General features: G+C 44.0%; 2 protein-coding genes across 5 annotated transcripts in view; one reads left to right on the top strand and one right to left on the bottom strand.

Annotated features, from left to right (window-relative positions):
- kdm6a (lysine (K)-specific demethylase 6A) overlaps positions 1 to 7,135 on the top strand; it is a 30,602-nt gene extending 23,467 nt beyond the window's left edge. Inside the window, exon 33 of the transcript XR_013327847.1 lies at positions 7,048 to 7,135. The gene's annotated coding sequence lies outside the window, so the exon portion shown is untranslated. The remainder of the gene's footprint in view (positions 1 to 7,047) is intronic.
- On the bottom strand, positions 267 to 15,423 carry LOC144204207 (uncharacterized). Of its 4 annotated transcripts, XR_013327848.1 has the most exons (5): positions 15,234 to 15,423; positions 11,094 to 11,213; positions 5,526 to 5,643; positions 1,612 to 1,669; positions 267 to 637 (listed from the first exon to the last, which is right to left on the bottom strand). XR_013327848.1 is itself a non-coding variant. In XM_077728042.1 (4 exons), the coding sequence occupies exons 2-4, from the start codon at positions 5,561 to 5,563 to the stop codon at positions 425 to 427; spliced, it is 309 nt and encodes a 102-aa protein (XP_077584168.1). In that variant the 5' UTR covers positions 5,564 to 5,643; positions 15,234 to 15,423; the 3' UTR covers positions 267 to 424. The 4 variants fall into 4 exon arrangements, 3 of the variants coding, with proteins under 3 accessions (XP_077584168.1, XP_077584166.1, XP_077584167.1); XM_077728042.1 differs by lacking the exon at positions 11,094 to 11,213; XM_077728040.1 differs by lacking the exon at positions 15,234 to 15,423 and having other exon boundaries at positions 11,094 to 11,599.
- Between the last annotated feature and the right edge of the window lie 8,697 nt (positions 15,424 to 24,120).

The following is a 24,120-nucleotide window of genomic DNA, read 5'->3' as shown; positions in this document are numbered from 1 at the left end:
GGTTATATTAGTGCGTGAAATGAAAAGGTGATTGTTTCGGACAGAACGCTCGTGTTTCATAAAGTGCGCGTGCTGTCATTGTCAAGGCGCTAATAAGTAGAAGAACGCGACGACGGTCTGGCAACCTCCTGATAGACAAACACTGGCTTTTGTGCTCCCCATTTGACACGCATTGTCGGATTTTGCCACTGAAGCTTTTTTTCTGATAGACAGGTCTATCCATTTATACTACATTGTCAAATTTCAGACAAAAAAAGCACCAGTCATTGAAGTAGTTTAGCAGCTTTATTGAAGTACTTGTTCATTCAAACAACATCATAACATCCACCTTACCTTGCCCAACGTTCACCCATCGGGGGCCGATTATATTGCTAGCCAGAAACCCAGCAGACAATGTAGCTGTAGAATTGTAGTACACAGAATTCTACATTGTATGCCAGGTCCAGGACAAAGCAAAGTGGCTTTCAGTCTCCAACGGCACTCCTGAGAGGAAGGTTGCCTGGTGGGCCAGGTCGCCAGAGACCCAGTAGCCAGATGTAGCTGCTGATGGTAACACAGGATCTACACTGCCTACTGAGCAAGTGACGACGGCCAAGTGGGGGGGTTTGCGGACCATCCGGTCGGGGCTGATGGGGTTCTGCAAGGGAAGAACATGGTGGTGTTAGTAAAGATGATTTGATAAAAATGCCACAGTAGAAGCTTAAATGCATCCTACAATCTGCTGCACATCTCATCTTGGACGCTAGGTGGCGCTAGTCCCCCAAATGGCTCTTTGCTGTAGTCTCAGTTCTGACTAAAGCGTGTCGAATTTTAGTCATTTGTTTGGCTTGAATAAACTTGGATAGAAAAATGAAGGGGGTGGTTTAAAAACATTTTTTGGGGCTAAAAAGATCAATTTTTGCCATATCGGTAGTTGTGGTCTGCGATAGTTAATCCCCCCCTGGACCTGGCCATAGAGTTTGATTTTTTCCGAAAGTTTGCACACCCCTACGCAGCTCAACGAGGCTCCCGGCCCGAGGGCGGGGAAGGAAGGATATGGGAGATTACCCGCCGACCGACATCTCCGAGCGCGGCGGTATCGGCGGCGGATTCCTGTCATTCTTTCCCATTATCTCCGGCCTGGACGCATAATGGAAGCGCTGAGCCGTGCTTAATAAAATATTGTCGGCGAGCGAAGGTGAGGAGCCCCGAGCCGCATACCTGAGAGCTCGTGACCGGCCGTCAAATGACCGAGTGACGGTCACTTGACTCCAATGTCGCTTTTTATTAAGCGGGGGACGTCTCCCTAAATGACGCGCATTCCACCCATTCCTCGGTCACGTTGTGGTTGTCGCGCGAAGGAATGTCCGAAAAAGCTTATCGAGGAATGCTTTTATGCCGGGTTTGGAGCCGACCCTCTTTTTTTTTCCCTGTTCGATCCTGATACTACACTTTTGCACATTAGAAATTGAATCAAAATTGACATAAAAGTACATTTATATCAGAAACTGAGACTTAAATATATGTATGTTTCTGCTTTATGTTTGAAAAACATTTGCGTAAAAATCCAAATATTGGCTTGAACCACCACAGGGCCCAAAGACAAAAATTTATATCATTGTTATTATTCACCTTTTCTGAAGGCCGAGACCAATCATCGGTTCTCTTCACTGGACTTGACTGCTTCAACCTGCAACAAAAGACAAACGATTGGTCATTCTAGAGGCCAAATGTGTCATAACCATCTTTAAAAAAATGAATAAGTCAAACTCAATTGAGCCAAAGAAGAAACAAGTATAATTTCATATCCACTCCAAATATTTTGATTTGAACCTATTTCACATTTACTAAAAATCCTAAAATGGATCCAATGCGACCCATAGTTGTTTTGTCCAAAGTATAGTCAACATTATGAGTTCAGGTGTGATATTAACTGGAGCAGTTTGTGGAGGCTGAGTTGGCTCACAGGAAGGAAAGAGATAAAGTTGCTAATCTCTTGGCAAGTCTTATCTGGGATTTTTCTTTCCATGCTTTGGTGAGGCTGACACCTCCGTTGTGCCGGCACATGAAACAATCCTATTTTTTTTTCCCAATGGAAGTGCCGCGTGGAGTTATGATAGCGGGTAGAGGTCGAGGTTCAACCCTGGGCGGCAGGCGTGGAACTAATATACATGTACAAAATTATATGCTAAATTTGGCGCTTACAATTTCTCACATATAAGCCACCTCCCATCTACATATTCATGGTTTTAATAGGGAGTACAAATGTTTTACTTTGAAGTGAAAATCTTAAGAAACAACCTTACACATGGTATTTCTAAAATACTGTATCAATCAAAAGCACATTATTAGGGTCAATATAAGGAATTTAGTCTCTGGGTGCAATGACAGCATGAGATACACATTACGCAGTTTCTTGCATATAGTTTTTTTATGCGCATATAGGCCGTACCCTCACCTTGGCCAACCTGTAAGACCCCATTTTCTGTGGAAAAAAAAAGAAGGGCCCAAAAACTCCATCATGATTGGAAAGCCAATCCATGATTTTTGTTATCTCCACTGCATAAGGACAAACGAGTGAGGCGAGGCCAGGCGTGCCATTCCATTCCGTTCCGTTCCATTCCATTCCTGCCTCCACTGGGCAAGTCTATTCCTAGAGTGTGGTGAATGGCAGTTGATGTGGGTTTCCTCTGAGCTGCCTGCAAGATGACTGGCCCGACCACATCCACCATTGGCGCACACCCGTTTGCAAAGTGACAACTGCGATGGCGTGCGCGCCCGTTTGCGGGGGGAAGCAAAGAGGAAGTGAATCATTACCCCGCCTGAGCCTCAAAGTAGGGGGCCAGCGACCGCCCGATGGGGATGTGCGCGCGCAACCTACGGTGCATTTTCATTGCGTGGGTGTCTGTGTAGGATGTTCGAACTGGGCGTGGATGCATTCCCTTTCTCCGCTACAAATTGAACGTATTTGTAAACCCGGAAGCGACATAACGACTTTTAGACACTCATAGTTAAAATGGCTTTGAATATAATTGGATGGAAGCAGCCAATTCCAATTTGCCCTGCCTAAAATTAATTAAAAATGTTCAGGAATGGAAAGAATTCCATGCCTGCCATTGACAATTGAGGTCCAAAATTGCCATGGAATTCACTTCATTTTCCAAAAATAAACCCAATTGAGATCTATTGGCATAAATGCGGACCACCAACCTACTAATCTGACTTTAAGAGGAAAAGCCTTTTTTTATCATGACTATCTTATTTTTTTTTAATGATTTTAAAGCCAGCCGTGTTAAATCAGCAACTGTTGAATAATCGACCCGACTCTAGTCCAAGCTGTTCACTGATTACCTTCCCAAAACAAAAGGAACACCTTAAGAACAGGCCGCCTATTCTCACGGCACTTTTCCATGACGCGCATTCGCCGCAGTACTTATTGGAATTTAGAGTCGGGCCCAGGTAAGGGAAGCTATGCCCATATATGAGCATAGGAGGAATCGGGCCAGGTGCACGCCCGCTCTAGCCCAGCCCGAGACCGCCATCGCCGACTTGTTGCTGTATAAACAAGGCAGGCGTCACGCGGCCGGCAGAGTGGGAAAAAGTCAGCGAGGAGGGCTCTCGTATCATCGCGTCTCGCCATTGTTCTGCCGCTGAGCACACTTTGACTTGCGTAACGCCACTTTTTTCGGGAGGGAGGGGGGCTCAAACAAACTGAAAAACATTTGTCAGGAAGACTTGACCTCCGCACGGCCTTCGACGTGTGACGTCGAGTTAAAAAATGTGGGTCAAATGAAAGGCCGCCGTCGGTAAGTTACGGCTCGATTGTTGCTATGCGATGACTCATCAAAGTCGACAGAGCAAATCGCGATGGTCTTTTTTTTTTTTAACAATGTCATGGTTAAAATAAAACTCCCCATTAATAGGTCACCCCAAAAAAAACTGACTTCATCTTGGTCCTATTCTTAAATGTTCTTAAGGTTAAAATTGAAGTACTTAAAGTACCTAAAAAAGTGGAAACAGACTCGCAGGATAATTGGTTAAAGAAAACATCTCGTACTACATTTAAACCTTTCCCCCCCAAAAAAGAAGGGAATTTAAGGACACTAAAGTTGTTTACGTTTTTTCCCTACAAAGGTACTTTCTATTTTTCATCATTTTTCATTAACTGAAGCAACATTAACGCCTAAAGCCAACTGTGTTTATGGTACAAAACACCAATAGATGTCCTTTTCTCTCAAAGTATCAAATAATCATTAGGTATCACTGAACATAAAGCTTATGTATTTCCTTATTATCTGTTTCTGGTATTAGTTTTAGGCCCATTCATTTAAATGGAGATTTCCCTTAACCCTCCTCCCGTCATGTGTGGCTGCAGGAAGGCGTCAAGCCTGCTTCCTGCCAAGTAGGACAGGACGGGACAGGACAGGGCAGGACAGGGCAGGGTTCATTCCATAAGGCCATGTTGATAAGGCAAAGGGGGGTGGGGGGCAGATTCCACGCTAATCTCACGGAGATTCCCGTGATTTGTCTCCCCTCCAATTTGCCATTGCGAAGTGCTCTGACAACGGATTAAACGTGGCCAAGCAATCTGTTGAATTCAGCAACCAACGCTAATCCAAGATAAATGATGGACTCGAGTCAATCTATAGGAAGACAGCTTGACATTCCAGTTTTTCCGGATGACGTTGACATAAATCAGCAAATGCTGAAAATATGAAATATGGCCGCACAAGAAGCAACTGCTGTTCTCACTAGAAGACACTTGTTGAAATCAATGTAGGAACAAAAACTCAAGAAACCTTTCATTATATATATTTTTTTAACAAAATACCAAAATTCTGCACACTATGAATTAGAAATATTAGAGATAAACTGTTAAAGTGCAATGAAGGCTTTATTTAAGCTTCTTGTGCGGGCCATGTTCATAAATATTTTTATCATTTGCTGCAGGCTATTTCAAAGTAGCCCACAGGCCGCAATTTGGACACCACTGCCATAAAGTTGCAAACCGGCGCTCAGCTATCCCCCCTCTCCAACCCTCGCACAAACACAAACGTATCGGCCAATCACACGCTGCGTCCATTCATAAGTAGTCGGAGCTGTGTGATATGACCAACGTTTGCCCCGCCCCCTACTCTGGTCGCTTCATTCATGCCGGAGAATGAACGCTAACGTGTGCCAAATGTGGGATAGAATGAGACAGGGGGTGGGACAGATTTTTGGGGGAGGAGGGGGGTGGTCATGGCTGCTTAGCGTGACCGAGAGAGGAAGCGACACCTCCTTCTGTCGTCTCCAAAGTCCGAATCAGCTCTTAGGCTCAATGTCAAACCGATACGGTGGTCACATGACAGCGGATTCCCCGAGACCAAAGTGAATGGCAAACCCTCTCTGTGGCCCCTCCGCCTTCATCTTGAAGACCCCTTGCTCTCAAAGTTTAAGCCTAACTTAGAACATATGATAACCATCAACAGCAGCATGCATGCATTTTTTTTTCTCCCTCCGCGGGTACTTTTTGAAACCCCCTCCCCTCCATTTCTCGTACTCACCCAAGCTTCATCGTCCATTGGGGAAGGAGACCACCCATCCTTGGATTTCCCGTCGCCGTCCCGTGCGCCCCCCCTCTGCCTCCGAGCGTGATTCCGGCGTGGCTCTGTAAACTTTTGCCTGATCCATCGGTGGGCGAAAGAGAGAGAAAAAAAAGAAAGAGAGAGAGAAGAGACGCCATTGGGTAACAAGTTCTCACCCACATCCGCGTTTGGACAAATCACACGCGCTCTCTTAAAAGGAGAAGAAAAAAAAAAGAAGCAAATCTTCACCCGTCTGCCTTTTATTCCTGCTCTTGCATTCTTCTGAGTGTAATCAGTAACAGACAGACACACACACACTTAGAAATATATATCTATATATTCTGTGTGTGTGTGTGTCCCTCTGGGCTAAAGGTGCTTTCCCAGCGCTCTGGAGACGTCGCAGCCGTTAAAAGTCTCCCAAGTAGTGCTATCACATGTTTCCTTTCAAACTCCCTTACTCGGCCCCCCGACACACACACACACACTCAGTGGCTCTCTCACGCATACACACACGCTTCAGCACTCTTTATAGCGTGGCTCTTCAAATGAAAAAACAAAAAGGGGGGCAGGCCGAGGGGAGTGTCCTGTTACACGGCTCTCAATCGAGGTTAGAGAGAGGACATCCATTGAGGAAAAAAAAAAGAGAGAGCGACGAAGGAAGCCGAGGAGAGGAGAGGGGAGGGGAGGAAAGGGTTGGAATGGGCGGGGGGGGTTCAAACTAGCGGCCCGCGGGCCGTCGGGGAAATTTCGTTGAACATGGCACGCACAAGAAGCTACAAATTAGATGTACATTGTCACACTTTGCAGGTTTAACACTAGAGGGAGTTACTCACTTAAACAGGGCCTCTAGGGTCAAAATCATGGTGTATTGTTTTAGCACCGTATTTTTCAAAATTTCTCACCACAAAGGGGAAAAATATATAAATTGCATTTTTGTAAATATGATTTGACACTCCACAAACAAGAAGAAATGAAATGAGACGACTCGAGTGAAAAGGAAGTAGCAAGCGATCCAGGCGTTGACCTGAAAACAAGCCGGGGTCCCCCGACATCCTGCACCCGGCCTTCACCTACTTCCTGCCATTCTGCGGACCCCGCCTATGGAGTGGCGCTGGGCCGCGCCCTTCTCCACCCTCTCGGGGGCCGAGGGTGGGAGCCTCAAACCTCCAGGAATGACATAGCTGCCGGCTTACTCACACAAGGCCGCGTGACTCATCAAAGGCGGGCGGCCTTGCTGCTTGCTGCACCCATCTTACACACACACACACACGCACACACACACACACACACACACACACACACACACACACGTTGCCACGCATGCATACACACTTCAACGTTCATTCATAACTTTCAAATCCAAACCCTGAGTCACTTCCCAGACCATTTGCCCCAAATAACTACAACTGTATTTAACTATGTCCCCAACTATCCATGTTTACATTGACATTCCCCATTGAGGAAGACAGATTTAATTTCATTTTTTTTTTTATCCTTTCAGGAAGGGTGGTCACTTCAGTGATTCAAAGTCATTCAAAAATGGACTCCTAAGACCTTTCAGCCCTTTATGGAGAAAGCGACTATTTTGGGTAAGTTAAAACTGTTTTTTAAATTTTTGAGCTGAAAAAATTGTCTAATGTGGTAAATGGAGCTCTCTTGATTTTGATTTTCTTGACTTGTACATTTCATGAATAGTTTGTTTTATTAGTGTACGCATTAAATTAAGTTTATACTTAATTTAAGTTTATAGTTAAGAATGTTTTTTTTTTACTTGATTCCCACCCTCTGAAAATGACATCATCCCCCCTAATTCTAGTAAATGTTAATCAAGAGCGATAAGTTTCAGTAATTGTATCTTTAGCTGAACATCTTCCACAAAGACAATTGATACCCCAAATTAACGTGGATTTAGGCAAAAAACCCCAACCTCCGGCGCGTGATGACATAAAAGCAGCGGGTGAATCACGGCCCGTCCGCCGCGTGTCCGTCCAATGAATGAACGGGTCTGTGCGCGCGTGCGGCTCGGTGGCGGCGGCGCGTCGGACGGCGTTCCGACGGGGGATGACATGAGTGAGTCAAGACCGCAGTGGCTCAAATGACTGCCAAATAACATCAGGAGTGCAATAAACACTCGTCTTGTGCCTCTCATTATTCGCCATTCAGTCGCCAGGCGGAAAATTTTGTGCAAAAAAGACATTTTTTTTTGGGAGGATTTCTACTCAACATTTGCCAGTCGGTAGATAAAACGGGTCACGTGATCGGAAATCGGGCTCAATCAGATCGTTTACAGAGGATGGGAATCATGTTTTTATATTGTAATTATTATTATTATTATTTTTAATTGTACCATTGGCTGGCTTCCAATCCATTTTGCCTGGGAGACCTATCAGTGGCATTAAACCAGTTAAGGGCTGTAAGTGACAAAAAATGTGATATTACAGAAATATGAGATTTTTATACTTTTAGAAATTGATACAAGGTATTTTTACGCTTCCACTCGGAATTGGAATGAGTCCATCACTCGTTGACTCAATTTTAAAAACAATAGGCGTTTAAATAGAATAAAACGAGGACAAAAAGAACACTTGGCTACCAGCCCTCCCACTTCAAACAGATCAGACAGATAGCAGCTAATGAGCTAAGCATTCCCTGATCATGCCAACATTGCAATTGAGTAGGAGTATTCGTTTAACCCCTCAAAAAATTAAAAATAAATGCCATTTCAGTAGAGTATTGTCATTGGCCAGACAAGCTATTGAACGGGAGTCGTTTTAGAATAAGAGGCATTTTTTCCCCCTTTTGGAATGTGAGTATCAGTCTGTTGTGAGAGCTGCCTGCTTGCATTCTCGGGTGGTTACAAGGGTGGAGATGTGCATTTCAACAGGCGGGGGCCCTTCCTTCATCTTACCACACACACAGACACACACACACATGCATGCACACACAATAGAGAGGAAGTTGGGGATTCCTGAGATTCCTGTGGACAAAAAGGTGTGAACCCGGGCAGCCAAGAAGCCTGGGAATTCTGCGGCCCCGCACTCGGCGGTTCGCCGTTTAATGGGCAACAGAGGTGTTGGTGACATCGCTGCCGATAAATGAGACTTTCAAAGATAAGGTCAAAGAATTTATGGGGCTAAATGTATAGCAAAATTCAACGTTCATATTTTTGGGAGCTGCCAAAGTAGTCACAAAGTAAATAATCAGTCAAAAATGGATTCCACCCCATTGAATCGTCCCTATTTAAAACAACTTAGCAACTCGGTCCAGTCCGAATTAATGACGGCAACGTGACTGGTGTGAAGGAACGACACCCCGCTTTGTCCGCCCCCTTTTCCTCTTCCTATGGGAGGCTCGCGAGGGAAAACATCCCCGGCGAGTGAATGAGCGACTGTGCTGCCTCGCTCGCGGGACGCCAAAGCGCCGAGCGCTGCCAAGGCGGTGAGGGGTCACGCCGCCAGGAATGCGTGATCTCCGTGGATCGCGCCGTCGCTCTCCGGCACCCCCGCTCCCGCGCAGATGCCCCAGGGCCACCCTCATTTGACTGATGTGGCGTTTAGACTGGTGTGGGTATAGAAACTGCTCCAGTGTGCTATGCTTGGAATTATTATTGCAGTAATCCCTCAAATATTGCGGACGATGTAGACCAAACATGGCCGTGAAAATTGAAAAATTTTAAAGTAGGGTCACCACTGATTTAAATAATAATAATAATAGCGGAAAAGGTTGTGTATTTACGATAATCTAGGGATTTTTGTATTTTGCAATGGACAATCAAAATAATTTCCAATAAAATGAATTTAGGAATTCATAGTTGGGGTCTTTGATCGTCATTTTTGGTCTTTTTCAAAGAACATTCCAAAGTTTCTTTGCCCTTATGTTGAAGTCTATTTTCCCCAAATGCATTGTCACTTCTTCCAAACCGTCTTAACAGAGCTGCACTTGTTTGAGCCTCACATGAAAGTCACGTCGAGGGTGCTCGGGACGGGAAACGACTTGTGAAATTAGCTTTTTGCCGATTTCAATCCTCTTAAATTAACGTGAATGCGCTCAATTCCCGATAAATTCCATCCAATTTCTGATTAGGTTCTCCCCAAAATTCTAACATATCGCACTCGGTATTGGGACGTTAATTTTCAACATTTTGGCTAGTAACGTAATTCCGAGGACTCCCCCGCGTTTTGGATGGAATCGAACGCTTGCCATGTGCCTTCCTCATGACGGAAGAATGTCGTAAACGCTTGGCATTTGCATTCCGAGGCGACGCAAGCGGGAAAAACGACTTATTTTCCTTCAGCGGCATCCTCTTCTATTGGGATTCGGGTGGGGGTCTGACTCACTAGTGGCGGCCCACTCCACCATCACAAACACAGGAACACCGCCACTACAAGCGCACACCTCTCCTCCTCCTCCCACTCTTGGGCTCGACCCCGGCGTGGGAGGCGGCCCGGGACCGGGAGAGAGCTCTGGGCGAGACGCATGGGCAACTGCGCCACATCTTTTTTTTTTTCCTCTTTTCATTTTTTTCCCATTTTTTTTCCTTTCCATGTACCCACGCAGGCATTAAGGCACTTCCAGCCCACACGCTGATTTTTAAAGCACCTCTTCAATGATGTCATGCGAAGGGAGCACGAAGGGGAAACACGTGGGTGTGTGTGGGCGCTATACCGGCTGACTGCTTAGCTACTGTTACATTTCGCACTTACCCACTCCAAAAAAAAATAGGACAAAATGTTGCATGCATTAGGAACACCTGCATGACCCATGTGCTAAATTATGCCTTATTTTAATATGGCTCGCCCTGAATTTGAATTATTGGGGGGGCTAAAGGTGTCATTCAGGAATAATTCGGATTTTGGGTTAAAAAAAGGGAAAAGCTCACTATGCAGAAATGGGTAAGCAGGGTTATTCTCTGTATAAGTTTATTTATGCAAGATACATTGTTTAAGTAGTTAATACGCCAGTTTATTTAGGTGCTGCACAAATGAAAACATTTTTTTTCTGCTTGGTTGAAATCATTGGACTTTTGTTGCTATAGCTCTATTGAAATTGTGTGGAGGAATATTTTTTATCTAGTACTTTCCCCCCCTTACTTAATACATTTCCTGGATAGCAAGTCAGGCCACTTGAACCCAAGGTCACATGCAAATGTCAATGTCATTTGAATACGAGTGTCAACAAGCCCGTTAAATGGATTGGTGGAGCATGGGGGGGTCACTAAGTGAAATATTTTAACACTGAAATACTAAATTGTTGCTCTATGCATCATCTTACGTTTGCTTGACTCAACCACACCCTCTTTACACCCTAAAAGTGCACCCCATATAGGCCTGGGAACCCGCAGCACCCCCAAATTTCCCTCCCTGTCCATAATAAATATGGTAAGGAACAAGGTGTTCAAATTTTGTACCATTAAGATGGGAACACTAGCATTTGAGAGATCATGTTTCATTGCCATTGATTGGTTAAAAAAAATGCAGTTTTTCTGTACCTCATTTTGATTTTAAGTATGGCGCGTGAGAGTTTATTTAACTTGCGAGTGACACTTACCAGCAGACGAAGAAGAGGCGGAGGAGGGGCACGGCACGGAGCGTCGCCTCGCTTTGCATCCCGTCCTGTCTCGACACTGTGATTGGCTGGATGTCACACATTGTGGGAAGGATGGCAGCACTGCGAAAGCGGCCAGATTGCTCATTAGAATATCTCACATTTGCGCGTGGGCGAGTATAGCGCGGCCCCGCCCCCTCTCCAGGAACACTGTGCAACGCCGCGCCAGGTTCCGACCCTCCAAGTCTGTCCACTACCCAGCCGGTCCAAGTTGCCAAAGTACGCAATACCATCAATTTTTTGCTTTTTGCAGATATAGAGATTTATTTGCTGTTGCACAACTGATTTGCATCTTTCTAACTTTTGCCCAACTCCGAAAAGAGAATATTCTGGTGCAACACTTCCGTAAATACAGCAATTATTTTAATATTTCAATATTCTTGTACACAAATGTTGTTTCGCACATTGCCTGTCATTTCCAATGGGGAAAAATATGACCCAATATTGACAAGGAGCCCTAAAAAGTACAGAAAGTGACAGAAAATGGAAGTGAAAGGAAGTGTCCTCAGAGTGGCCCGAAATATGCAGGAAGTGACCCGGAAAGTACCCGAATGATTGCAACTCGAATTGGACGTCGAGTGTTGTAAAATGACACCCGATGAGTTAACTTAGACACGATTTGATTGGAAATCATTTTCTCCACATGCTTCATCATTTTAACGGTAAATGAGGACATATGCAGATTTTATGTAGTCGCTCACTCACAGCGAAAGCCAACAATGACGGAGATGACGGCAAAAGGGGAAATCCACCCGTGAGGGGGCTTTACCATCCCTCCGCGCTGAAAACTTGGGGCTTTTCCACGTGCCTTGCTCTATTTTTGACACTTTTCACACGCCTTCGTAACCAAAAAAGAGATTTTCTGACATTTTGAGCTCCGTCCCTTTTATCTGGTCGTCTCGCAAGGACATGTTAATTAATAATTACATTTTATGAATATATTTTTTTAAAGATAATCAGACCAAAAATCTAAAATGTCAAATTATGAATATATCAAAAGGTTAACAAAACAACACCACTTAGAAGCAATTTTATCCCAAAAATGAATCATTGGCGATTCGACCTTGTGCTTGTTTCGCAATGGCAGATTAAATACAAGAAAAAAATGGATTCCGGACATAAATCAATAATCGAATGTGTTCAGCGACTGGTTATTTCATTCCTAAAACAAACAGCAATATGAAAAAGGGGATACAGAAGTACTAGCGTATAAGAACTAAAGAAATAGAAGACGCGAAGAATCATACCAATCGATGACGAAAAATCCAGCAAATAGAATGAAAATTGCATGGCATTTTAATCAAGGATTTGTTTGAAATGTAGCAAGAGATCAAGATTGAAGCAAAGAAAGATGACAATTTCATAAGATTGGACGCTATGATATATAATAAAAATAAAAATTAGGCTGGAATGACAGGTCAAAATATGAGGTTTTTGGAAAAATGATGACAAAAATTCTATGATGATAATCAATAAAATAAAATTTTCAGGGATTTAGATACTGATTTTTGCTAAAAAAATTATAAAAATAAAATAAAATTAGTGACCGAGTGCCTACTAAAAATATTATATGCAATGAATGACATGCAAGAGTTTAAAAAAAATATATATATATATATATATTGGAGCAATTAATTAGAAAAAAAGCCCATCTCAAGTATTCACTATGTTTTTAATTATTATTATGACTGCATTTCTTTTCTCTCCCATTCTGTTTCCACCCAAGTGTCATACAATTCATCTTAAATAATCTCCATTCCTCTCTGACATAAATGTTGACAAATGAGCGGTTTGCGGGTCACCAGAGTGCAATGAACTAACTCGTGAATGCGGGAACACCTCTTATGACGCTGTTGTTTTTATTTGTGTGTTTTGCCTCCAAACACTTTGAAAAAGAATATGAGAAGAGAAAAAAAAAGGGCGCATGCACGAGTGTACAGTGGCTCAAATGATTTTCCTGCCGGCGCCGCTTTCCAACGCTTATTTGTCAACTGGCTTCCTATCCCGGGAAGAGCATGTGAAGAAGGCAGGAGTGTTTTTTGCCATGTCTTTGCCTGGGAATTCCCCTTTCGGAGCCGCAGCTGTACATTGGCCCAATGTGTGTGTCCATGTGTGTGTGAAAGTGTACGATTGCGAGTGTACATACACGGGTGTGTTTCCTCCCTCATTCCCAGGCTTCGGAGTTAAAGCCTCTTAAATGTCCGCCTTTGCCTTTTGTCCTCACGTTTCAGCTGAAGTTTCCCCGCATTCATCGGGGCTCCGTTCCCCCCCGCGTACTGCGTTTGTGTGCGTCTGTGTGAGAGCGCCAGCTCTGGAATGCACTTTTAGTTTGACAGGCGGCTCAACTGCGTGCGTGGAAATGAGCCCATTAACCCTTTCACTCAAGTTAGAGTTGACCCTTTTTAAAATGGAACTCTTTTTATATCAGGATTATTTCATTTTTTTAAAATAATTATGAATGAAGGTGGAAAATGGGATTAATACACACAAAATAAATCGGAAGGAATGAAGAAAATGCAAATACACACTGACTACGTACTACTTGAAAGTATTTTTTTTTAACAGAATTCACTCTTGTCTTTCAGTGCCATTGACGGTCACAAATGTCCAATCAGAAAGAGCGGTTGCCACAGTGGACCAGCTCAAAAGTAAGTTTTTTTAATATTATTCATCATGACTATAGTCATAAATACATGCATAAATGAGTATAATGTTAATACAAACTGAAATGAATGAGTATGAGGGGAAATACACACTGATTGCCATCACAAATAACATTTGAATGTAGATTTTAAACAAAAAATAGTATCCGTTCATTTAAACAGTCTTGGAACATTGGTCTTTGGGTACCATTGACGACCCGAATGACCACGCTAAATAGATTGGACCCCTAGCACTCCCTATATTTTCATTGCGTGCCCACTTCTCCCTGTCAAAATGAATTGGATATCCATCCCCGTCATTGCACTCCAATGAACAAACAAAAAACAAACCACCTAATTTGTACCAAGGCCCCCAACCAAAAAAAATTGGACATCCAAGCCCGTCCATGGCAACCAATAAATTTTGCAGCGGTTGAAAAACACACCCAATTTGCATTTGAACGCCTCAACAAAACAACAACAAAAAAACAAAAAAATTAGCCCAACAATTTGGATGCCTTTTCACCTATTTTTTGTTGCCATTTGACATGCTGCCTTTAGCCAATTGCGCAAAATCAACATATAGAAAAGCACACACTCACACACACACACACATACACACACGTGTACACACACTTCAAATATGTGTTCTGGCTCTGCACCCACACACAGCCAGCCAACCAGCCAGCCACCCACACACTCACGTGCACCCGGCCGCCTACCGCATCCCCTTCCCTCGCCACCCACGACACACACACATACATACACACATACATACACACATACATACACACATACACACACATATTCACACACACACACACACACACACACACACAATTCACACCGGGCATACGCCTGATCTGGTTTCCTTTTTAAGGGGAGGAGGGGGCCACATTTCCTCGGCGATAAATCAAACACAAATAAGTGATAATCACATTCCCTACATATCTCTTACACCAGTGGGAAGTTGTGACTGGTTTTCTCAGTGTGCGCGTGGGTGTTGTGCAAGAAGAAGAGAGAAAAGGCAGAATGGGAACAAAGAGATCTGGGGCCAAGTCTCGCTCGCACATTCCTCAGCCTTGCCAATAACCTACCGAGCGCCCTGCCGTCTTTCCCGACGGAAACGCCGCAAAAAAACAACCGCCACTTCACTTTGAACCAAACATATCCAGCGTAAAAGGCCACCACTACCATATTCTCCTGACTATAAGTCGCACCTGAGCGTCCATCGCAAAAGCTAAAAAAAAGTCGCACTAGATTATAAAACACAGGCTAGGAAAACTGTCCCCCCCCCCCCCCCCCCCCCTGCATCTCATAGTCCGGCAAATACGCCTCGACAACCGCAAAACGACAAGCAAAACTCACACCAGGACGCCCCGCGACGTGCAATGGTGTCATCCATCTTAAAGGAGCGCTAAAAGTTTGGCATGCGACTTACCGCCGATCGACGACGGACGCCGCCGCCGCGTGTTATTCGGCGTGGCGGAAGAAGGGAGGCGTTAAAGGAGAGAGAGAAGAAGGGTGAAAAGGGAGCGCAGCAGCACGCGTGCCGTCCTTGCGGCGGTCAAGAACGCAAAGTACCTGAGCACATGGCGCGGCGCGACTTCCTCCACGCGCTTTTGTCTCTCGCCGCCGCTTCTCCATCTGCCTGTCGCTCAGCCTCTCTCCTCATGTCTTGCTCCCTCTCTCACTCCCTCCCTCCCTCTCTATCTCCCTACCTCCCTCCCTCCCCCTCTCTCTCTTTCTCTCTCTCGCCCCACATCAAGCCACCCCCCAGTTGTGGAAGCAACTTGTCTCAATTGAAACAATTAAGTTGTCGCACTTAAAAGGCTTTGATTGCGCAATGCCTCCAGGCCATGGGGTGTTCAGACTTTTTCTTCCCGGCGCAAGGTCAGGGGTCCCGAAGCTTTTTTGGCATAAGGGACCAGTTTTATGGAGGAAAATGACTGTCCAAACAATTTCTATAGAGCTATTGGCAACCACATAATCATACAAGTATGCAAATATATCACAAATCCCATTTTTTAAAAATTGTGAAGCACCAAAATAATGGTTGCAAAAAATAATCTATAGAGCAAATAAACAAAAAAATATCCTATTTTTTAGCCTTTTAATAGCAAATATTGTACTTTATATTTCATTATAAAAAGGTGGAAAAGCATGAGATTTCTTCCTTTTCATTTAATATGCAGTAGATATTCAAATAGCTTTTTAGTTTGGTTTTTTTGCAAAATTTTACATTTTTAACAAGAAATTTGGGGATGAAAACATTTTTAAAACCCATACTTTTGATTGAAAAAACCCAATTCAGTCTAAATTAATATTTGTAGCTAAAATGTCACTATATGGAAGTTGTCTCTAGTTCAGCATATATTTGATGTACATAAATCCTTTTATATATATATCTACGTGTTTGAACATTAGACAAAAACAAGTGCTGGTAGAACCAAGAGAGAGAGAGAGAGAGAGAGAGAATGGGGGAGAGCGAGAGAGAGAGAGGTTGAAGGCCTTGATGATGGATCGCCCACACATATTCCTTCCACTTCTCCATCACTCCATTACCTCGGCGCAAAGGCTTCCGCCGAGAGAGGCCTATTAACGCGGCGGCGGAGAAAGCCCGAGCGCTGTTCAGCCCACGCCGAGTGGTCCTCCTTCACCCTCGTACTCCTACACATGCACACAACGGGTGCGCCAGAAGAGGCGGTGGGCGGTGGGCGCTCTGGCCGACGTTCAAGTGCAACCATTTTCCCCCCCAAGAGGAACCCAAGACGATGCCACCCAGAAGCCTTTTAGTTTGGCGAGCCCAAGAGGCAGGAAGTGGCTGACCCTCACGCCACTCGGGTATTACCTAGGGATGCCATATTTGGAGATCAGTCGCTGGTTTTTAAGGAAATTTCGATATTCAGACCCCATCCGAGACCTCCGAAATGTATGAAATCGCTATGATCTAGACTTTCAAAAATCCATAACTAGTGAAATTGTGCCATAAAAATAATTCTTCTGAAAGTTATGTATGACCCAATGGAAAACGGTAGTGAAGAGTCGTTGTTCTTATGGTGTGTTGAGTTGAAATACAAAATTGAAAACGGGTCAGAAGAAGAAAAACATTGATTTTTTAAATTAAATTCAGTTCAAGTACACTTTATATGCAGTATAAATGCAAAATATCCTGTGAAAATGCAACTGTCCTCTTGTAAACATTATCATTACAGCAAGCGAGCCGCTATTACAAAAAGCACATTTGAGATGTATTAATTCCAGCATAGCAAAAAAAAAAAAAGCTCAGTCTGACACCCTAATTAAGCACAGTCACTTTCCTCGCCATTTGCCCGACGGTATGTTTTCAACAGGCGTCTTTTCCATTTAAGAAGTCACCATCTATCATTAATCTTTCACTTAATGCGGATGACAAGTTTGAACTTCTGTATAATGTACAAAAACAAAAGCCGAAGCCATTTATGAGCAATTCTATTCACACGCAGATTAAAAAAGGCGGCCTGCTGGAGAAAAGGAAACATTTTTTTTCCACCCTGTCTTTGGCATGTTTCTCTATTGTGGACATAATGTGGTGGACTTACTTGTCTTTCGTAGAGGCGTCTCTCTCTCTCTCCTTCCTTCGTTCCTTCGTTGGTTCCTTCGCCAGCTCTTTTGTCATTGGGAAAGTTTGTCGACGCGATGACAGGGAGTCGCTCGCACAAAGCACCCGTCCTTGGCTGCATTGTGATGATTTCAACGGAGACAAAAGCCTTCCAAAGTGGGAGAAAAAAAAGATTTGCTATTGTAAACAAGCAGTGCCGCCACTAAGAAATACAGAAAATTCATTTTTTTACCCCAGAGGGCATTGAACTATCCTTATAATTGTGAGAATATAATGTGAGGTGTCATATCCCATATTTTAATTTTCGGTACTGCTTATTTGCGGGGGTGCTGGAGCCTATCTCAGAAAACTCAGAAAATGGGAGGGCTGTAAAAAGACAAACAGCCAAATTGCTCACTCCTCGAGACAATGTAGCATCCAATTAGCCTAGCATGTAGGTTTTGAAAAGTGGAGTACCTAGAGAAAACCCGCACAGGCCCAGGGAGAACATGCAATTAGACTGTAGGTTGGATTTAGGATTCTTTTGTAGGCTATATCTTCACTTTGTTTATTTTTAAATACAATGTTTCAGTGACTGTCATAGTTCTCTCTGATCAAACTATTTAGTCCAAAAATATATTTAGAAAATATCCCTGTTTATTTATTTTCTTATTATTTTTGCTTGCACATGCACAGTACGCACAGATGGACTGGGGCGCTATGCCTGAGCCGGTGGATTAAGACGGGGGGAAAAAAAAGTCTTTATTTTCACAAGTAAATAGCAGCAGACGAAAATGAATGAAATGAAAACAAAGGAATGTCGACCGCTTGAAACGTCCATACGTCACTCGCCTAAAATCAAAGGCGGGGGTCTTGAACATGTGTATTTGAGATTTCCCTTTACCTTGACTGAGGAATTCCCCTGCTGCTTTTCCCCCGTCTCCCACTCCTTTCTCAACCTCTGACAGTAAAGCGGCCATGATGGCCAAAAAGCTTCTGGGATGTCCAAAGGAAGAAATCCAACTCTAATATGTTCATTTTTGAAGGGAACACAAGTGTACATTTCGACTTGAAATTGACATTGAGCAAAGCCACTTGAGTAACTCAAGCCCATTGGCATCGAACCCTGCATCTCAGAAGTGTGAGGCAGACCTGCTAACCATTGGCGGCTTAGTAACGAGCCTCCAAGAGTGAAAATAACAACAGGTGAGGAGGAGGAAGGGGCCTCTGCGGAAATGAAGGCCACTCCACCTTTTTGTGCCAGTTTTGCCAGTTTTGCCTGCCGGCCTGCCAACCTGCCTCCTCCCAGCTGCTTTCTCCACCTACGTTGTCCTCCGCCTTCCCACTCCATCTTCCTCCATCCTCATCCTCGTCCTCCTCCTCCTCCTCACATCAAAGACACCAATGCCCTTAGTCTAAATGTGACTTTTTCATTGTTTGACTGAGCCCAAGCGAGCCTTTCAAAGTCCCTTTCCATTTTTTTTCTTCTTCTCGAGGACTGCATCAGTGTGCAGAGCATTCATTTCCAAAGGCCAAAGTACTTCAGATTTTAAAAGCGATCACATCCTACGTTTTACATGATTTATGCATATTTTAAAAGAACCAGGGAATCATGCTCCATCAACCAAATTTGAACCAAAAGACCTTCATTTATAGACAATGGATGCATTTCCAATGGGGACAAATGACCCAATATAACAGCAAAATGACCCAGAAATATCATTCATTCATCTCCCATTCTGTTTATCCCCACTGGGGTTGCAGGGGTGCTGGAGCCAAGCCCAGTTGACTGTGGGTGAAACTGTCCAACTAACTGACAATTATGAGAAATCAGGGAAAATGGGAAAAATTTGCCCCAAAGGCAAAACAAACTCCAAAAACTGAAGAAAACCTGCACAATAGGTCTCTGAATGCCATTAAGAGGACCAGACGTCCAATCCATGTGGACTGGGAAAAATGTTCATGGCTCATACCCCCATCATTTTCTTAACATTTATTTTTAATGTAAAAAAATGCATACGACAGAGGAGAGGAAAAATATAGTGGCTTATAGTCCAAGGAATACGGTTATCCAAATGAAAAAATGGCTTCTCTGGCCTCGTGAAAAAAGCTGTCCGATTACAGTGCTGCAGGAGGGGCGGCGCCGTCCGGACATTTGGGTAGGGGTCAGGTGGGTCACATTCCCCAGGAAGAGAATGTGGAGACCAAGGCGGAAAAGACGGGACCCAGCCCCGCCCCTCGCCGCGGCCCGGTCGGTGTTGCCTGTTGCCTGGAAACCAAACAGTCGTCCTCACTTTTTCTTCTCTCTGCGCCTTTCTTTGCGCCGGCAAAACCTTGGGCTTTCGTAACCGTGTGCTGTTAAAAGAAGAAGCCTTGAACTAGGGAGGGGGGGGTGTGCTCACCCGCAAAAACACCCGTGTTGGCCTCGGGCGAGGTTGCCGATAACCACGCGACAGCGAAATGGATCGATTTGACGGTAGAAAGCAGAAAAACAAGCTCTTTTTATCCTTTTGACGTCCATTAAAGGAGTTTATCACCTGTAGACGACCAATCCCGTTCGCTTGTCCGACTGCCGCCATCCTCCGTTTTTTTTTGTTTCTCATTTTATCAATTTTTCTTTATCCACGCCATTTTTGTGGTCCCTTCCTTTGGTTTTAGTCCCAATGGGCAATGACGGATTGTGATACGAAGCGTTCATTGTTGTACGAAGGACACTGGCGGCGACTGCGCGACGCCAGGCGCTCGCAGGCCGCCCGTGGTGGGGTGAAATACCACCACCAGACAGAAGGCCACGATACACGCTCCATCTGGACACGCGCTGTAAGTGAGAGTGCGAAAGAAGAAGAAAAAAAAACATAGAAGCGTGAAAATTAAAGCATTAAAGCAATCCTTCAACAAAGATAAGCAAGTTTGCCAATATGCAAAATGAGCTTCCATGAGAAGATCCACTTTGATAAGGTGGGGATGCTTTGCTCTCCATGGCCTGGGGTCACTCACTACCTGAAAGGGTAAATGAGCAAAGGATGGTCTAGTGCCGTCAATGGGGGAAAGATACAAAAACTATGTGTAATGTTTGCCCCTTTTCTTCTCTTTTGTTAGAAATTTTTTTGGATGGTGTTTTTGCCATTTTCTGTTGGGTTTTTATTTTTTGGTTTTCACAGGTTTTTGGCTTTCCATGCCTTTTTGTTTTAGTTTTTGGGATTCCTGCTTACTGGTCACTTTGTGTAGAGTTTAGGCTTAGTTTATCATATTCAAGTTGTTTTTTCGAATTTTGGTAGAACCACATTTTTGCCGAATACAACTTTTGTGTATCTATGATTTGCTGAATTCTTTGTATAAATTCACACATATATATATTACCCCAATCCGATCTAAAATGGAAGAAGACATTCATTTTGAAAATTGAATTGTCCATGCAATTGCAATTGGCTTTTTTTTTTGCAAATCCCACAACCGTAAATGTCAGGGTTTCAACGCAAAATATGCCTTTTCGGAACGTTTGGGCTGTGAAGTCCAGAAAAAAAACCCAAATGATGTGAGAACTTTGCAGAGTGAAGCATCCCTACGACGAGGTGTTAGTTTTCATTTTTTTTCATCTTCTGTGGGACGAGTAGAGGAACGGCCCCCGCCTAAAATCCTGCAAAGTCACACATGCGCAGGGTGTTTTTTTCAAATTGACCCGCGAGCCCTCGCTCATCTGCAAACGTTATGTAAAGGCAGCGAGAGCGGCCGACGTCCTCCCACGGACGGACGCACACACGCCTGCACACTCACGACTTGTTCTGCGCGGTGCATACTTCATGTCTACATTTTCAGAATGCAAGTAGGATGCAACACATGCTTTTGCGACCGCGGGAATGGCATCTCTGACTTGTTGACGTATCTTGCCGTTCAAAAACACTTTTTGAAATTACAATTGCAATTTCAAAACAGATTTTTTGGGAACCTGTGGCTGTGTGTGGGTTTAAATGGGCTGTACTTGCATACTTATGTGACCACTTATTCATGCTCACTACTTATCTATGTTGACTACTACTTATCTATTATGTTGACTACTTTCTTTTTTGTTTTTATTTGTGCGATTCTCTACTTATGCTGTTTACTATTTATTACGTAACTACTTATTTATTCCTAACTTATTCATTGTTAGTTATTATTTATTTGTCTGTTTCCATTGAATTGAATGCTTTTATTGTCATTATAAAAGTATAATGAGTTTTAAAGCTTTCACCGCAAAGTGCACAAGTAACAACAACAAACAGACAAATAAATACTCAATAAATAAGTAGTCCAAGTGAGATCAGCAGAGCAGAGCAGCATTGTTCCGTCTGAAGTCCAGGATGAGTCTATAGACTCAACAACAAATGCATAGAAAATCAATATATAGTAATGATGAACAAATAATCGATAACTAAGTGGTCAACCTCATATGTAGTACACACAGTAGTCAACATGGATAAGTGGTGGAAAGTGATTAAAGCAAAAGTGGCTAGCAAAAAGTCTTAATTTGATCCTAGCTGCTGTTGTTGTTATTTGTGCAGCTTTAAATCTACTTATATATTGACAATAAATGCATTCAATTCAATTCAATTCTTGCTCTTCCAGGTGATGAGTGCCAATTCCTTGGAAAACACCCCTGCTCTGCTTCTCCTCTCAAGGGGACCCCATTGATACCCCCTGGTACCCGGACCCTCCTCACATTTGTTCCACCACTGCCCGGTAAGTAGACATTGGTATGTTGGCGTTTTTCGGTGTGTATGTGGGTGCAGCCACGTAGACAACACAGCATACAACTAATAGATTAGACCGATGCACATCCCTTAGGATGGAGTTTATTTTTATGTATTTTCTTTCCTCGCTCCAAACGTAAATGTGACTTCACCAGGGCCGCCTTTCGGGGGAGTTAGTTTACAGGCTGCGACCGACCGAGAATAGCAGGCGCTGCGATGCTCTTTGTTTGAAACCAGATGAATAAATATGAGGCTCACCTAAGCCTCCACCGCGCTTTTTTCACCAAATTCCCGCTCGCCGTATGCTTCCACAGAAGACGGGGAAAAAAAGCACACCGGCCTCTGGCGATGACGCTCGGTCGGTCGGTCGGTCCACGTATTGGCGTGTTTATTCTCCCCTCGCCATCTGACTTTGCGCACGGCGGTGTACTTTTGCCACGGCGTGGGCGGCAACGCGTAGGAGCCAGCCGAGCGCCCGGGCTTCTCGACAGTAGCGCGCCGCACGTTTATCAATCTTTTGTTACGCTCTTCTATTCAGTTGAGCCGGCAGCGGCGCGCCGCTCAAGTGTTGCGTTGCCCTCGGGCGATGGGGAGGCGGGGAATCCAAGAAAAAGGGGTATCGGGGGGTGGCCGGCCTCGCCGATGACGAGAAGACTGCAAAACAAAAATGGCGCCAGATCGATGCAAAACGGGAGATTTCAGGAATATGAACAAGCATGGTTTGGCGGGGAAAAATTCAATTTAATGAATATATGATGCCTCAAATGTTGAAATATTGATTTGGATGTCATTGTATTGACTTGGATGGCAACTTTGCCCCATCCAACATGGCCACACTTGATAGGAAGCCTCTTTTCATACTTGGTGAATCAGAATAAGATAGATGTCCTATCCATTTGAGGTGGGAGGTTGGCCTCCCATTTCCAATGGCTTGGACGTCTAGCGCTGTCCATGGTAGCCTTTTTTTTATTTCATCGCACCAATTAGTTGATGGCCAGTGAATGTCCAATCCAGTTGAAACCGGGTATTCGGCAGTCCATTCATTGTCTGCCATTCCTCCTGCTTGCAATGGATTGCATTTATAGGAACATTAAGCAAAATAAAAGCTGTCCTCCATGACTATCAAGCAGCGTCTTGACAATGAAATTCAGTCTTAAAAGACAAAAACAGAGCATGATTTATTCAAAATGAATAAATAAAATAAACTCGCTACGGGTCTGGGCTGATACCAGACAGCCAAGGATTGGAATCAGCCTCGGGAGCCAAAAACTGCGATCTCACCTTTGCTGCCAAAATGGAGAAAATCACAGCTTGTCTCAGCTTTGATGCTTAATGTACTTGATTGTCAGATGTAGCTTCATTCCAGTACTTGTGTGTATTTATGTGTGTATTTTTGTGTTTGTTTCTGGAGAGCCTGTATTGCCTCTGAGAAAGAAAAAAAAGTCTCTAAAAGCCATCGCGCATTGAATTGCGGGGCTCAAGGTCGAATCGGAGAGCATCGCGTGGGCGCCTCGTTCATTCGCTCGCCCGCTCGCTCACTCGCCGTACGGAGAGACGCATTAACCACACGACAACTGGAGATGGTCAATTACCTGGACGTCTGTACTGACGCTTTTCCTCTCGCCCGCTCGCTCGCTTCCAGTCGAGTAGCATCCAGGTCGAAACTCACGCCCCAGCACATCAAATTGAATAAAATCCCAGTTGGGGCGGAGCTACTGCGGCATTTGTACCTCTTATGAATTTGGGCCCATATTTTTATTTTTTCATCATAATATTACAACTTTTTCCTTCTTACATAGTGACTTTCTTTCTATAGTATCTCCATGTATGACTTTATTCTCTCAATATGACAAGTTTAATCCAACTTTTATCTTATTTGTATTGACCTTTTTCCCCATTACAATATACTACGTAATAGTGCGATGTAGTATTCTTCTCCGAGTATATCTGACTTTATTTTGGCGGTGCTACATTTTGTCATTGTTGGCGTAATCGGTCTTTGGCGATGGCGATGGCGT

Source organism: Stigmatopora nigra, chromosome 11, assembly GCF_051989575.1.
Source record: "Stigmatopora nigra isolate UIUO_SnigA chromosome 11, RoL_Snig_1.1, whole genome shotgun sequence".
Taxonomy (NCBI): domain Eukaryota; kingdom Metazoa; phylum Chordata; class Actinopteri; order Syngnathiformes; family Syngnathidae; genus Stigmatopora; species Stigmatopora nigra.
This window is presented reverse-complemented; position numbering and strand designations above follow the sequence as displayed.

Bases quoted from the DNA above. Each gene is read 5' to 3' on its own strand.
- LOC144204207 (XM_077728040.1), bottom strand. From the start codon at position 11,238: ATGAGCAATCTGGCCGCTTTCGCAGTGCTGCCATCCTTCCCACAATGT. The intron at 5,644-11,093 runs GTAAGTGTCACT...CCGATGGATCAG, and splicing joins CGCCTCTTCTTCGTCTGCTG to GCAAAAGTTTACAGAGCCAC. The intron at 1,670-5,525 runs GTGAGTACGAGA...CTTTTGTTGCAG, and splicing joins CAATGGACGATGAAGCTTGG to GTTGAAGCAGTCAAGTCCAG.